We start from the raw sequence: 16,805 nt of genomic DNA, 5'->3' as shown, positions 1-16,805 counted from the left end.
AAAACAACCTGAATCAAAAATGAGCAAAGGGGCTTCCCTGGTGGCACAGTGGTTAAGAGTCTGCCTGCAGATGCAGGGGACACAGGTTCGTGCCCCGGTCCGGGAAGATCCCACATGCCATGGAGCGGCTGGGCCCGTGAGCCATGGCCGCTGAGCCTGTGCGTCCGGAGCCTGTGCTCCACAACGGGAGAGGCCACAACAGTGAGAGGCCCGCTTACCGCAAAAAAAAAAAAAAAAAATGAGCAAAGGACTTGAATCAACATTTCTCCAAAGAAGATATAAAAATGGCCAGTAAACACATGAAAAGATGCTCAACATCATTAATTATTAAGGAATTCTAATCAAAACTACAGTGAAATACCACCTCACACACATTAGGGGATGGCTACTATTAAAAAAAAACATCATATAACAAGTGTTGGTGAGGATGTGGAGAGATTGGAACCTTGATGCACTATTGGTGGGAATGGAAAAGGGTGCAGCCACTGTGGAAAATGGTATGGTGGTTCCTCAAAAAATTAAAAATAGAATTACCATATGATCCAGCAATTCCGTTTCTCAGTATATATCCTAAAGCATTGAAAGCAGGGTCTCAAAGAGATTTTTGTACACTCATGTTTATAGCAACATTATTCACAACAGCAAAGAGGTGGAAGCAATGTAAATGTCCATTGACAGATGAATGAATAAACAAAATGTGGTATATATGTACAATGGAGTATTATTCAACCTTTAAAAGGAAGGAAATTCTGCCATATGCTACAATATGGATGAACTGAGAAGACATTATGCTAAGTGAAATAAATGTGCCAGTCACAAAGAGACAAATACTCTATGGCTCTTAGGGTACAGAATCATAGACAGAAAGTATATGACTACCGTTGGTAGTCAGAATCATAGACAGAAAGTATAATGATGGTTACTAGGGATTGGGGGAGGGGATAAATGGGGAATTGTTATTTAATGGGTACAGAGCTTCAGTTTTACAAGGAGAAAAGAGTTATGGGAATGGAAGATGGTGACAGTTATACACCATTATAAGTGTATTAGCACTGAACTGTACACTTAAAAATAATTAAGATGGTAACTATGTGTATTTTACCACAATGAAAAAAGGAAAAAACTATAAGCAGGCTAGAAGAATAGAATATATTATATATAAAAACAATATTAAATAATGGTATCTCTTCATGAAACCCATTTTAGTCCTATACCTGAGCTTAAAATTATATTATCTTTATTTCTCACACCAGTCAGAATGGCCATCATCAGAAAATCTAGAAACAATAAATGCTGGAGAGGGTGTGGAGAAAAGGGAACACTCTTGCACTGCTGGTGGGAATGTGAATTGGTACAGCCACTATGGAGAACAGTATGGAGTTTCCTTAAAAAACTATAAATAGGACTACCATATGACCCAGCCATCCCACTACTGGGCATATACCCTGAGAAAACCATAATTCAAAAAGAGTCATGTACCAAAATGTTCATTGCAGCTCTATTTACAATAGCCTGGAGATGGAAACAACCTAAGTGTCCATCAACAGATGAATGGATAAAGAAGATGTGGCACATATATACAATGGAATATTACTCAGCCATAAAAAGAAACGAAATTGAGCTATTTGTAATGAGGTGGATAGACCTGGAGTCTGTCATACAGAGTGAAGTAAGTCAGAAAGAGAAAGACAAATACCATATGCTAACACATATATATGGAATTTAAGGGAAAAAAAATGTCATGAAGAACCTAGGGGTAAGACAGGAATAAAGACACAGACCTACTAGAGAATGGACTTGAGGATATGGGAAGGGGGAAGGGTAATCTGTGACAAAGCGAGAGAGAGGCATGGACATATATACACTACCAAACGTAAAATAGATAGCTAGTGGGAAGCAGCCGCATAGCACAAGGAGATCAGCTCGGTGCTTTGTGACCACCTAGAGGGGTGGGATAGGGAGGGTGGGAAGGAAGGAGACACAAGAGGGAAGAGACATAGGGATATATGTATATGTATAACTCATTCACTTTGTTATAAAGCAGAAACTAACACATACATACACACACACAAAAAGAAATTTTCTGTTTTAATGAAAAAAAATTATATTATCTTTAAACACAATAGAAGTCAATTATTCAGAAGTTTCATTATTTGTTGGTTCACTTGAATTCCTAAAAGTTTTCCACTTATGAACATATATAAAGTAGGATCTTAAACTCTCAATAGAAAGTTTTATATAGTAGACTATAGGAATGAGGAAACTAGTTTAAAGTTCTGTCTGCCACTGTTAGTTTTATTTTACTTTGGACAAGTCACAAACCTCTCTGGGCCTAATTTTCTCCATCTGTAAAATAAGGAGTTGTTCTGTATGATTTCCAAGGTCGCTTCCAGCTCTGAAATTTTGTGCTCAGGAGCAAGCTTCATCCATGCCTCACTCAGGACAAGGTGTACTTTTATCTCCTACATTATGTATTTGGATTCCACTTAAGATTTCACTTTAAAAGGGTTTTTTTCCCTAAAAGCCAGTGCCTGGATCAGTCCCTTCTCCATGTAGATGCGATGGTAGCTACACTGTATTACGTGTAGGTATGGGTAACGTGTTGCCTGTGGGATTCTCCAGGAAGCAGAGCTGAGATGGTTTAGCACAGCAGGATCTTGTTTTGTTTTGTTTTAATTAGGAAGTCCCTTTGGGGTCAACACCTGTGGGAGGGAAGAGAAAGAAGCAGCACTGGGCAGAGGGCAGAGTTGAACCGAGATGCATTCCAATGGCAGCCTCAGCCAACCCCTCCAGGGAACTCTGGAGCTAAACTGGGCCAGAGTGGCCAGGGCTAGATCAGTCATTGCATATGCGGAACCTGGGAAGGGTGCAGACTTGGACAAGGCTGCTCTCTCTGCAGCCTGTAGGAGAACTGACAGCCAAAGACGATTGCCGACAACAACTCCTTCCTTTAAAGGGGGATCTGGGCGGTGCATTTCTGGGTCTGTTGTAATTTGTGACCACAAAGAAAAAAAAAAAAAGCAATCAGTACTGTTTTATGAAACATTTTCCAGTTTTGTGTTTCTAGAATCTTAGAAAAGCCTATACATCACTAAATTATCTTTTTTTTTTTTTTTTTTTCTTTTTGTGGCACATGGGCCTCTCACTGTTGTGGCCTCTCCCGTTGCGGAGCACAGGCTCCGGACGCACAGGCTCAGCGGCCATGGCTCACGGGCCCAGCTGCTCCGCGGCATGTGGGATCTTCCCGGACCGGGGCACGAACCCGTGTCCCCTGCATCGGCAGGCGGACTCTCAACCACTGCGCCACCAGGGAAGCCCAAATTATCATTTTATAAACAATGTTCTACCCATTATCTCATTATCCTATTTTATTTTCTTTTAAATACTTGTCACTATCTAAAATTATATTATGTACTAATTTATCTATTATTTCATGAGTAGAGTGTAAATTTCATCATGGCTAAAACTATACTTACCTTGTCCTGCACTGTATCTCAACACCTAGAACAGTGCCTGGCACAGCATAGGCTATAAAATGAATAAGTAAATAACTATGGAATGAATGAGGAACAGACAAAAAGTACCCAGTGAATGAACTAAATACCAGATACTAAACACCATCCTGTTTTGGTTCAGTGAACATAATGGATTAAAATGGTTAAATAATATTAAATATCTTTATGGTTTGAAAGATTAAATAGATTTTCTCCAATAATAATACTCTAGACAATAAGAACATGCTTAATAAATATCAAAATATAAGAATAAGAGTGGAGGATTTTTTTACCCACCCTTGACTGTTACAATAAAGACTGCAGACATATCCTAAATTAGTTAAATCATATATATGACCAGATGACCATTTTATATAGGAAGTAAACTTACTTTTAAAGGCCATGTGTAACTGGTAAGGTCATGGTTTGCAATTAACTGTTCTGCATCCAGAATAAAGATGCCCTGATTTTAAGAGGACAGTTCTATCACAGATCAAGTCCAAAAAATATAAAGTGGGACACTGAAAATTTTCCTTTAATATCAGGATTTCAGGTTGCTTCTCTACAATCTTTGCCTCTACTCTGGTCTTTCCCAGGCCCTGAAGGGATCCTAATCTAATCTTCCCTTTGAGCAAGAATGATTTGATAAGTCTAAAGGTATATTCTGACAAAATAAACTTTAAGCACTTATTTCTTTTCCTCTTGCTAGTGTTGCCACACTGCTTTTTCCAATAGCAAGAATATCACCTCATCTCTAGACTGTTAGCTCCTCGAGGACATCTCTCTTCACGTACCACCTAGATGGGTGTCTGTCACATAGTAAGCACTCAATAAGATGTTTTGTGAACTAAAATGAAGATGAACTTTTATAAGACACAACTCTACACCTCAGTTCTTGATTATTCACAAATGAGTCCAGGGCAAACTCTTAATCCAGATTAGTTTTTCTAGGCTGCCTCTGAGCCTCCACCATACACCTTAAAACCATTGGGTGTACAGCAGTAGCAAACAGATTTTAATATCGTCCTAAGCAACAAAGTCTATTTTTTTAATTTGTCAATTAAAAGTTATACTTTTATTTTGTTTAAGTCTAAAATCAATTACTGTTACTTGCTGCTGCCTTCTGTTAAGATAGATCACGAGACTTTAATATATTAAAACTCTTTGTTTATTAATCAATTTGTTGTTTCTAATATGCCTAATGAACTCTAGTCATCATGGCCCTCTTTTAGAGATTATTTTTAAAAAATCATTCTCTTCTAACTCCTGAAGCTTTACTTGACCCTTCCTATTAGTCAATGTTAGTGGGGTTTTCTTTTCCCCCTTCTTTAAAAATAGAACAGCTTTCACCATTTTCGTGGGAGGAAAAAAAGAGAAATGTCCTTGAGGGGATAGGATGTTCTAGTTTAATTTTCACTTGCTTCAGTGGCCTTTCCTGTTATTTTTGCTGAAGAGAGGGGCAGGTTCTTTGACTCAACTCACATTTGGCAGAGTAAAAGTAAATTAACATATGAAGGCAATGTTTCTTAAACAGAGCAGTCATACAAAACACCTCTCTATAGTAACATCTTTATCCTCAGCGTTCTGCTAGTCATTTTCTCTCCCCAATAGCTGTCCTTCCAGGTGAAGATATCCTTTTCCATCTTCTCGCCTTCCTCTGGCCCCAGCTTTTGATAGCTCTACCTGCTTAGGCAATCATTTAATCATTTTGAACAAAATGAAAGAGATGGTGGGTTTGCTGATCCCTTCTCCACAGCGTGAAAAGTATGGGAATCTATAAAAAGACGTCTTGTCACCAGAAAAAAAGCCATTTTTAGACCCGCTTCCCCCCCACCGGCCCCGCCCCGCCATGTAAAGGTGTGCTTGTGTGTGTGTCACTGTTTTGCGACTTCCTTAGAGTACAGGGTGGCAGGTTTTTATGAAATACAAATTTGAATTCTGTTAAATAATAACAAAGAAAATGTCATTTCTCCAGAATCTCCTCAGACCTATATTCTTGAGCTTATTTATTCAGCAAACTTTTTTTTTGAATGCCCACAAAGTATCAAGCACTATGCTAGGTGCTGGGAAGACAGATTTTTCAAACCACATTTACTCTGCCTTCAAAAAGCTCACAGTCTCAGGGGCTTCCCCGGTGGCGCAGTGGTTGAGAGTCCGCCTGCCGATGCAGGGGACACGGGTTCGTGCCCTGGTCCGGGAAGATCCCACATGCCGCGGAGCAGCTGGGCCCATGAGCCTGCGCATCCGGAGCCTGTGCTTCACAACGGGAGAGGCCACAACAGTGAGAGGCCCGCATACCACAAAAAAAAAAAAAAAAAAAAAAAAGCTCATAGTCTCATACAAAGGCGAGTATAAGTATGATGAGGAGTGTGATAAAGGTATACGAAAAGCATAACAGAGTCCAGTAGAGTGGTTTCCAAGGTTAATTTCACGTTAACCTAGAAACTCTGAACAAGTGACCACAATATGAATCCTCATTTCGGAAGCATAAATAGTCAGACATTTAGGGAAAAACTTCTAAATAAAAGTAAAGCCCTTTGTCCAGGGAATAATAGTAAAGTTTTTAATCTGAAGAAGTTTTACTTTTTATAAAGAAAGGACATTATAAATTTACCAGGTTAACACAGACTTACTTAAAACTGGTCCCCAATTCATATTGGTATTTCAAAGAGCTATTTTGTTCGTTCCTGGATGAGAATGTTTTAAGGATAAATTATAAACAAGTCATATATTTTGTCTTGGTAAGGTAGAACATGATATTTGTTCTTAAACTTCTGAAATCATTCTTCAACATCAAAGAAGATGTTGGTCCTCTCATCAACATTTGTAAATCATATGCAGCGGTGCTTAACTGCGTAAAATAGCAAATTCACCCTTTCCAGTATTGATCTTAAAATGTGTTCAGGTCGGAAACTCTGGGAGGCAAGTATAGTCATTTTCAAAGGGGCTGCTACTCGAAGGGGTGATGTAACCAACAGACCACATACCCAGTAAAGCTGATAGTTTAATTTGTTCTTACTTACTTCTCAATTCCCATTGCCCTCATTTTTAAATTGCTTCATTATTTAAGTCGTCTGCAGAGTTTTGAACTTGTTTTAAGCAATGGTGTTGAATATTTTAAAATTTATTTCCCTATGCACCTGAATATCCACTGTTAGACTAAAATATTGCCTAATCCTGTGGTCTCTTGTATAATATTTGGAGACAGTGTTGGTGATCTGTTATGAAGCTAGTACAAAAACTAAGAAATTTTTTAATAAAATTTTTTTTTAATTTTAAGGAGATGCAAGGGATTATACTTTTAGCATTAGCATTATTTATTATATTTAAAGTAGATTAAAATTTTTTGACCTCTTCTCTCAGACTAACTTCTAAAATAGCATTATTTTTTAAATATACCTTAGTGGGTTATTTAATTAAGCTACATGTCAACTAAAATCACTATGGTCTCAAGTTTTAATTTTTCCAGTGTATTCCAATACCCTTGAGTTTAAAAACTTAGCAAATATGATGTGACTTTTAATTTGATAAGCAGGGTCCTAACCTACAAGTGTTAATTTTTATCTGAGAGAAAACTAATATTAAAGTTATACATATTTGCATATGAATGTGTTTTGTTTTATTCTGTTATGTGAATAGTGTGGATTCCACAGGTTAGCTTTGTAAATCAAGTTACCAAATTTGAAATTTAGCTGCTGCCACAGCATTGAAGAGCTCCCTCTCAGTAAGTACACTTAATGTTAGCTAACTAATACTCACCAAAACTCTGACCTATAAAACCACAGGCCTCTACCTAGCCTATCTCTTCTGATTGCTAGCATTTAGAAGCATCTTGCTTTTCTGGGATTATAATATTAAGTAAGAGCAATTTTGGAGTTAATGTAATTTATTAATAAATATCCAGCAATATGAATGGTAGTAGATCCCAGTGCCTTCCTCTCTAGAACCTTAAACCTAGATGCATAAATCCCACACCTAATCTCTCTTTGCCTGCTGAAATAAGAATTTAGATTTCCCAGGAAATAACGTAGAAAATTTTAAATTGACCTATCAAGTATTTTTTTATAAATTTCAAAAATATGGGTTGAGATGCATTTTTAATTTATAGCACTGTCTAATAGAACTTTCTGCAGTGATAGAAATTATCTGTATCTGCACTATTTCACTGTGGTACCCATAGTTAGTGGCTAGCTTGAAACACAGCTGGTGTGACTTAGAAACTGAATTTTACATTTTACTTAATTAAAATATCCATGTGGCTAAAGGGTATCTTATTGGACAGCACAGCGGTAGAATATCCCTTGAATTTGATATATATGCCTTCAGTGGCGTTAAAGGTCCCTTCATTATTTGAAAGCAAAATAGACCACAATACAGTAAATTTAAAAAAAAATCTCTAAATATAGACGTAATGGTAAATACCTTCCCAACATTCTGAAGCATTTTAATTTTATAAAAGGGAAAAGAAAATCAACCCAATGATGAATTTAGTCATGGGTCTTCTCTTTTACATAGAAACCTGGATGTAAAATTTAATTTTCCTCAAGGAGTTTATGTGTTTTGACTTTTCAGCATTTTACACTGTATAATAAAATTTTGTATTTTTGAAAACTCTTTAATTTTGTTTACTGATGAAGAAAAGAGCAATTATAAAAAATTTCAAATAGTTATGGACAAAATGCAAATTTGACTTCTCACAATGGTTTCTCCTAAAACCCTAGGGTAGTAAGAGAATTAATTTCTCCTTCCCCGTGCTGAACATGTACTATTTGAAAATCCCCCATGGTTGTACATGTTTCTGAGCTATTAATTACTACAGTATCTTTTTTTCTGAAAGGTTAGTGCTACTTACTGACTGGCCTCTCCATCTTTTATCGAGCAAAGCATTGCGCTTTGAAAGCATTTACCCCTTTAAAAGTCATTTCAATTGCATTTAAGAAACATCCATTATTATCTTTCCAAGGAATGTTATTTTTCACTGGGCGTTACAATACAATTAATCATCTTTGCCTGTCAAGAAGCCCAGACCTGATTAAATCAGTCAAGGACATTAAATTCTAGCTTTACTCACTCTGGTGACCATACCGACACTGAGTTGAGGAAGAATTTGTGAAAGTATCATTTTGTTAAAATTGTATGCCTGTCTCTTTAAATCTAAAAAAAAAAAAATCCTTTCAGAAGCTGTAGAGAGAAGGTGCTAGAACTGTGTACGATCATGACTGGAAAGCAGGATCCCTCAGTGACTGCCGAATCTTCCCAGCACAAGATAGAGAGGCAGTCCAGCACAAGCCTACACTGGTTCTAGGCAGAACGATGATCCTACCGAACAGATCTCAAATAAAATTAAATTGAGAAAGCAGATCTTTCAAGGGAATGAGGCGGAGGCTCGCTTTTATGTTAAAAGCCACCAGCATCCTCCTTGCTAGACATGGACATGACATTTTTAAAGGAATTATTTGGTTACAGCGTTTTAAGCAAACTGTTCTAAGGAGTCTGTACATTGCCTTGTTTTTTCTATTCTTTTTTTCTTTTGCATATATGTAATTCTGGAGGTAAAGAAAAAGCCTGCCAGGGATTCAGAAGGCATCCCACTAGCGATCAGCTGACATTCCTAACTGAAGGCTGCAATGTGTTGCTTATTCATTTTGTACCGTGGGAGCTGCGGGGACTAGCAGAGAGCTAAACTATGCATTTCAAACAGCAGTGCTTGTGCAGAAAGAGGGGTGAGAGAGAGGCAGCCGGCGAGGAAAGAGCACAGCTGGACTTTCTCCTTGTTTTTATCCATTTCTGCAGGATCATGTATTCATAAGGGATGAGGCGGGCCACGGCGATCCCAGGCCTGAGCCGCGGCCTACCCAGTCAGTTCAGAGCCAGGCCCTCCACTACCGGAACAGAGAGCGCTTTGCCACGATCAAATCAGCATCTTTGGTAAGCAAACACCCCTCTACCCACCTTCCCTTCCTTCCCCTCCTCCCCATCTGGCAGCCTCTCGCCCTCCCTGAGCCTCTCTGGGCTTCATGGATGGGAGGAAAGGAGTCAAGAATGTTTTCTCCCTCCTAATAATTTTATTCATTTTAGAAAAAAATCTGTTGGCATAGCAACCTGATCTCAGATATTTTAGCATTGTCTACGGCATGGAAAAAAAAACCCTTTGTGTGTGTGTGTGTGTGTGTGTGTATTTATATATGCTGTATGTGCAAAATAAGAGGCCTTTGAGATGAAGTTGCTAGTCTGTCCAATTTTGTAGAAGCTGTTTGTCTTTTCATTGAAATAATAATGCTAAAAAATATTTTAAAGGTATTTGGTGTGTGTGTGTGCAGAGCACTATGATTCTTTTTGTATAGATACCTGTGTGTATTGTGTACACACACATCAAAATATAAAACACAATTTTTTAAAAATATATGGTTGCTGGCTAATGTATATAATTGTAGGAAATAAGGTACTTGCTTCCCAGGGATGGATTGCTGTTTCGTCTGGTTCATTCATTTATTTATTGCAACAATGGTAGTGGCTGCACTTCCCCGTTTAACCCCTGAAGAATTTCCTGGCACCGATAAAGCAAGAAGGGCTTTGTAGGAGACGGTAGGGATGGTTGTGGAAGAAAAGATACTGTAGGATCCTTCAGCATTTTTACTATTGCAAATGTGATTGCTGGATGCCCTTGTAGTAGCAAAAGGGGTGTGTGCTGGAAGAGTTAGTTTTCATGCCTCCGCCCCTTGGCCCCCCACGCGTGCGCGTGCGCACTCACACACACACACACACACACACACACACACATCGTTTCATCCTTGGCACTCTAAACTCTCTTTAATCATTTGCTTCTGAATATCACTTCTCAGCCAAAAAATTATTGAAATATTAGTTGTTTTGCTCAAATTGATGTTAGAGGTCACATGGGCAGGAAGAGTTAGTGTACACTGCCTGGCTATTACATTTAGAACCTATGATGACATCATCCAAGGCCGACCCAGAAATGATTATTTTTCTTGTCCTATTTTTAAAATCTGGTTTCCACTTTTATTTCTCAAGTGTTTTAAAGCCTTCATTTATCTTTGGGATTGATAATGGTTTATAATTTTAAAAAACCCAAATATAAGGAAAATGGAAGTTAAAGCACCTACATATTGCTATGCCTGCTGCTGTCTAAAAGCAAGCAATTTAATTTAGACTGCTTACAAATAAGCCTGGATTTAAGTCCCTTTGTATAGAAGTTTCCTGTATTCTCTTCAATGGACAATTTTTCATTTTAAATGCATGCCATACTGTGTAATGGAGATCTTAAAATGTCCACTATGTATTTGCTAATGATTATTAAGCACCTACAAAGCATGCTTTTGAGTCTAAATAAAACATCATGAAATTATTGAATAATAAATACCTTCATACCATGATATCTGACAAAATAAGAAATATGGTGTGTTTAGAATATGACTACTTACCACTGACTCTTGTGAAACTTGTACTTTTATCCAGACCTGTGCATGTTGAAATGAGAGGAGAAATGAACAGCCACTGAGATTCAGAGCACCATAAGCAGGTTTTGAATGTGAAGCAGACATTGTATGTGGGTTTTCCCCCTCTGGGACAGGTTCTCTTCTTTTCTCACTTGCCACACCCGCATTCCCACATCATATATTCATGACCTCTCCTGCCGCCCAGCAAGATCACTACTGCCACGCCAGAATGGTCTCACGCTCACATTTGTGAACTCACCCAGGCTCCTCTGTGTGTATATCAGCCATCACAGTCTCCCTCTCTGTGAGTGATGAAAGCTGCTTCCCTACTAGGCTATCTCAGGGCCACGGGCAAAGTCCTCAGGTACCCCTCTGAATCCTACAGGCTTCGTAGTGCCCATCCAGAGAACAGCTGGGATCAGTCTCTCTGAGGGACTTTTGATTTGTTAAAAGGCCCCTGCACCTATATTAAGTTAAAAACAGAGTGGCTGATAGGCTGTTGCTGTAGCCACAAAATAAGGTGTTTTATGTGTAAAATCTTCTCCAAATGTGATGCTTTGGGAGTCACAGTGGGATTGATGCAAGTTTATCAGCATTCATTGGTATTTGTATTGAACAGTTTTTAGGGAGAAAAAAATTAATGAAAGGGAAAAGTGGAATGGTTTTGAGTTGTTCCATGTCCCATTTTGGACAGTCTAACTGTTGGTTAAGATTAACAGTTGTGGATATTTTAATATATATTACTGAGTACTACAGTTCTACTACCCATCATATTATTTGTTTTAAAGGCTTATTCCAATAGGAATATATAAATCAGGACACTGGAACATCAAAAAGAAGTATCTAATTTTTAAACACTTATCTCAACCCTTATTGTTTTTCGTGGACCCCTGCTCAAATGTTAAAGTCTAAAATTACTTAAAATGACATAAAAGTAAGAACAAGATCATGGAAAAATGAAAGTCCAGGGCACTGAATAATCAAGTCATTGTTGAAACCTCACTTCTTACAGTTAGTAGCAATACAATATTGATTTATTTATTTTGGTTTTACTCTTTCTTTATAACCTACTAGCAGAAGTGCTAACAAACCATAGAGTGATCCAAAAGTGAACAGCAAAAAGAAAAAGAATTTAGAAATTAGTTTTTCAATTACTAGATAATAAGTGATACGTGTATATTTTAAAGAGACTTGCAAACTGACAAAAAAATTGCAATTCCTCAAATTTTTTATATCAACCTACCTCTTCTACATAAACCTAAAAGAAGCCTAGCTCTGTGGTTTTTCCACTTATCATTTCTTTCTACATTGTGCTTTTTTTTTTTTTGCGGTACGCGGGCCTCTCACTGTCATGACGTCTCCCGTTGCGGAGCACAGGCTCAGCGGCCATGGCTCACGGGCCTAGTTGCTCCACGGCATGTGGGATCTTCCCGGACCAGGCCACGAACCCGTGTCCCCTGCATTGGCAGGCAGACTCTCAACCACTGCGCCACCAGAGAAGCCCTACATTGTGCTGTTGAATGGAGCTGTTGACAAATATATTAAGCCAATGGGCTACAGGCATTTACTGCTGGTGTTTTTATTAGTTTGGCACCTTAAAACTGAGATTTTTTATGTTATTATACACTGTTGCACAATTACATTTGTAACAAAGGACCTTAATACCAGAGGAAACCCTGAGGAAATTTTAGAATTATATATGTGTGTGTGTGTGTGTGTGTGTGTATATATACATGTATATTATAATAATTTAAGGGTAGAGATTATTGACCTTATTTTGAAAAATTAGGGAAAGGAAGGGCATTTCATGGAATCTCTTTTACTTTATCCTTTTTCTTCTTCTGTTTGAAAGTTCACATTGGGCTGATATGTTATATGAGGAAAGGAGTTGTTTATATAGTTCTTTGGAATTACTACTCATCTGACTTCTTGGGCTTTTGAGATGTGCCTTCCTTGAGTTTTTGTTGTTGGTGAATGGAGATCCTAACATTTTAATTAGATTAGTGACCCATGGGAGTGTTTTCAGCTATTGTTATATCTGATGTCATTTCCTAAAATTTCATAGTGTCCTGGGTCACCAGCACTTCCCATAGTAGATGTTACTATAGAGAGCACCAAGGCCATATCTATAAGACAGTTCAGCTTCTGGCGTTTTAAAGGAATTCTCACTAGAATGCAGTGGTCTTACTACACATGTGAATTTATGTTAGAATGCACATTAGGGAGAGGGGCATGAAACTCTTAATTTCTAATACCAATAAAGCATGTAAGAGAAAATTATTATTGTTCTATCCATTCAAATATAGGTTCTTTGGCTTTACCAGATTCAATAGAAAAGCTCATGTAAAAATGGAATCTTCACTTGCTTTGTAAAAATGTAACATAATCATTGAGCTAATTGTGAAATTGTATACCTAAATGAGTCTGATAGACAAGCATAAAAATATTAGAGCCTCAGCAGTAAATGCTACTGTTTCACCTCTCACGTGCCCTGCTGTTCTGTTTCTAAATGCTTGAAAATGTGTTCTCTCCCTGAATAGTGTACCAGAGGCTGCTTATCAGAATATTGCATATCTCCTCTTTCCTTATTCTTGGCTTTTTAATCTCACTAAGATCATTGCTGATATTATTTTTCACTTGTGCTACTGCCCAATCCACATGACCAAAGTCTCTCAATAAACGTGTTGAATGAATAAATGAATGAATGAAGTCTCTTCCAGTCCTGTTATCACAGGAGAATTTGGATTTATAAGTGTGCATTTCAAAGTTGCTCATGTCAGTTTTTCTGTGTAAGGCAGAATTGCCTGGATCAGTCATTACTTTTATTATGAATTTAAAACATTTTTTCCCTAGGTGTTCTAAAGAGTGGAATGTCAGATTTCTGATGCCAAAATGTGACTCATTATTCTTTTTAAGAACTTGCTATAAATTTTATTTGTTCTAAGTGCTGAGGTAGCCAGTTTTATCATATGCATTATTTTGTTTCTTACACATAACTAATCTTATAAGTTGACTTTGATCTCTTAAGAGGGTAACATTATCAGCCACCCTCCTCCTCTTTTATCTTCAGTAAGTTGCTTATTAGCCTTCTAGTGCAGTGTTCTGTACTTGGTAGGCATACAGTACACTTTGGATGAAGTGGTTTGTTTTAGGGCCAAATTTTGCTGGAATTAAGTAGGATAGAATGCAATGGATGTAGAAACTTTCTGAAAAAAGTTCAGCCTTCCTTTATGGTTCTTTATTTTTATTTATTATTCCAGGTATATGAAATAGTTAATTCAGAGTCTGAAATTATGTATACTTGTAATCCACAACCTGGATATAAGTACAGTTTTATTGTTAAACTGGCCTTTCTCTTGGATCCACTTCTGGTCTATGTCCCCATCACCAGAAATGCTAAGTTGAGGGGGAACAGGAACCTATTACTCTTAGCTTGGCAGAAGAAGTAAACCAACCCATATAGAACATTTCCTGTGTGTCAGACACCTTGCTAGGCACAAGTGTTATCTCATCAAAGCAATAGCTCCTCTTCAAGATTTTGAGAGACTTCAAGAAGTTATATGTAATTTGCCCAAGATCAGTTATATAGTGAGGGATGGAATGAGATTTGTCTCCTAGCAACCTACTAAGTGTGGCAAGATGATGCTGCCCATTTTTCATGATCACATTTTTGAGACTACCATTGTAAAAGCCAGTCACTACATTTCCATAAGTTCCTCAAATTTTTAGAGTTATTCAGTTTGTAATTTAGACTTAACTCGCTCCAGCACTCACTTTTTTGGGTGTTTGATTTCCTCTATTACTTTTTAACAGAAAGCTTCATTTCTTTTCTGCCTTGGTGATGTGAATTTCCTCAGGCAATTCAAGAGCCTAGGACCTTAGTTCAAATCCCAGGCTTTATAAAAATTAAAGAGGTAAATTATATGTGAAAGCACATTGTATAAACCATAAAGCATGATTAAAATCATGAGCTATTTTTAATTCTGTTGACCAAATAGCATATTCATAAGCCATGAAGTATAAACTTAAAACACACATGGAAAAAAAAACACACATGGTATACATAACTGTATAATAATATATTTTTATATATTTCATGTTAGACTTCATGAGCAAACTGTTGTTATACTTTTATTTAAATTCATCTATCTAGCTTGAGCGTGGAATTCTAAAACTCAGTATCTCTAAATGTACCTAAAAAGACAATTACTTTGAAACTTAGAAATTATAGTTGTAACAAATGAGAGGTGATATATTACGAGTTTAAGAAAGTGGTTATCCAAATTATGGGAAGCATTCTCATTTACAAGCAAAATGTCTCTCCTGGCATTCAGTGCTGTACAATGATAGCATGGTGAGCTTGTATTTTGTCTCTGCCACATGCTTGTATGATCTGGTATGCGGTAGGACCACCCTCTTCACAGGGACTCACCCACCAATTAGGATAGAAAATGTTCTTGACACAAGTCATTTCCATTTTATCTTGGGGCTGCCTGGTTTAAGGAAATGGCCATCCTGAGGATATTTTATGGACCACAAGCCAGTCAAACATTCTGCCGGCAAGTTTTAAATATGTCATGATGGCTGTAGAGTGTGCCGTGCCTCAGCTTTGGGAATCTGGTTAAAGAAGCGATGCTCAAATAAGAAAAAATAAATTTATGGGTAAAACACGTCTCAAACCCATTACCCAAGAACAGACACTTTACTGCCATATTTGTCTGAAAAAGAAGTGAATGCAAAAAGGACTAAATGGTATCCTTTCTGTGATTGGAATGTTTTTTCCCTGTAGTTAAACTTCAGAAAGGCACAAGTATAAGAAAGTGAAACACATGCATTGTTTCAAACTACTTCCTCCTTAAATCATGAAATAAGTACTTTAAAAAAAACGTTATAATGATGACAAAACATTATTTTCTGTAGAGTTTTAGGTGCCTCTTTGGTGATACTATCCCTTTTTTTTTTTTTCTTTGTCTTGAAGTATCTTCTGTTCTTACTCCTCATCCTTAAAGAAGATTGTCCTTTAGAAAAGAGAAATGAATATAAGAAACCTAGTGTTAGGTTCAGCTGGAAAGTTTTCGAAGTTTGGCTTATGTTTAATGGTATACTTTGATAATAGTATCCAGTTACAGAATAGTACTCTCTTGATAGTAAGGACTCAGTCTAGTATGCAGGGATACCTTCTAAAAAGAGCAAAGAAACAAACTGTTCTTTGTACAAAATGCACTTTGACCCACAAACTGAAAATAGTAGAAAGAATTAATAGGAGCATGAAAATTTCCAGTAAAACTTGTTTGAGGGTTAGGTTGGGGAGAAGTGTCTTATAGTAGTAGATCAGAGTGACTGAATTACTTAGTGTAAAACAAAACTAAAGTGATAATTGTGTAATTAAGGTTTTCTACTAAAATAGGGATGATTAGAAGGAAGTGAACAGGACAATAATGAGGGGTTGTAAATTAAAGGAAGGACTGGAAAATCGGAAAAGGTTTAATAGAAAGAAACAGGAGATGCCGAAATTTACATTTGCAATCTTCAGTTTGTTGGATATTCACTTGAGAATGGATTAAGGAAAAATTACTAAGAAAAGAAACCATCTGGGGCTTCCCTGGTGGCGAAGTGGTTGAGAGTCCGCCTGCCGATGCAGGGGACATGGGTACGGGTTCGTGCCCCAGTCCGGGAAGATCCCACATGCCGCGGAGCAGCTGGGCCTGTGAGCCATGGCTGCTGAGCCTGCGTGTCCGGAGCCTGTGCTCTGCAACGGGAGAGGCCACAACAGTGAGAGGCCCGCGTACCGCAAAAAAAAAAAAAAAAGTAACCATCCAAAAATCACAGAAATCTTTTCTCCTCTTTAGGAGAC

General features: G+C 37.6%; 1 protein-coding gene across 3 annotated transcripts in view; it reads left to right on the top strand.

Moving 5' to 3' along the window:
- Positions 1-16,805, top strand: part of TAOK3 (TAO kinase 3) — a 183,853-nt gene that overhangs the window by 141,559 nt on the left and 25,489 nt on the right. For 2 of the 3 annotated variants that reach the window (XM_067700765.1, XM_067700764.1), the window contains one exon: positions 9,288-9,422. In XM_067700765.1, coding sequence (XP_067556866.1) covers positions 9,288-9,422 — 135 coding nt within the window. Of the gene's footprint in view, positions 1-8,661; positions 9,047-9,287; positions 9,423-16,805 lie in introns of those variants that run through there. The other variant, XM_067700766.1, reaches the window with a different exon arrangement.

This window comes from Pseudorca crassidens, chromosome 12, assembly GCF_039906515.1.
Source record: "Pseudorca crassidens isolate mPseCra1 chromosome 12, mPseCra1.hap1, whole genome shotgun sequence".
NCBI lineage: Eukaryota > Metazoa > Chordata > Mammalia > Artiodactyla > Delphinidae > Pseudorca > Pseudorca crassidens.
The sequence above is the reverse complement of the archived record's forward strand: the minus strand, read 5'-3'. Positions and strand labels throughout refer to the sequence as shown.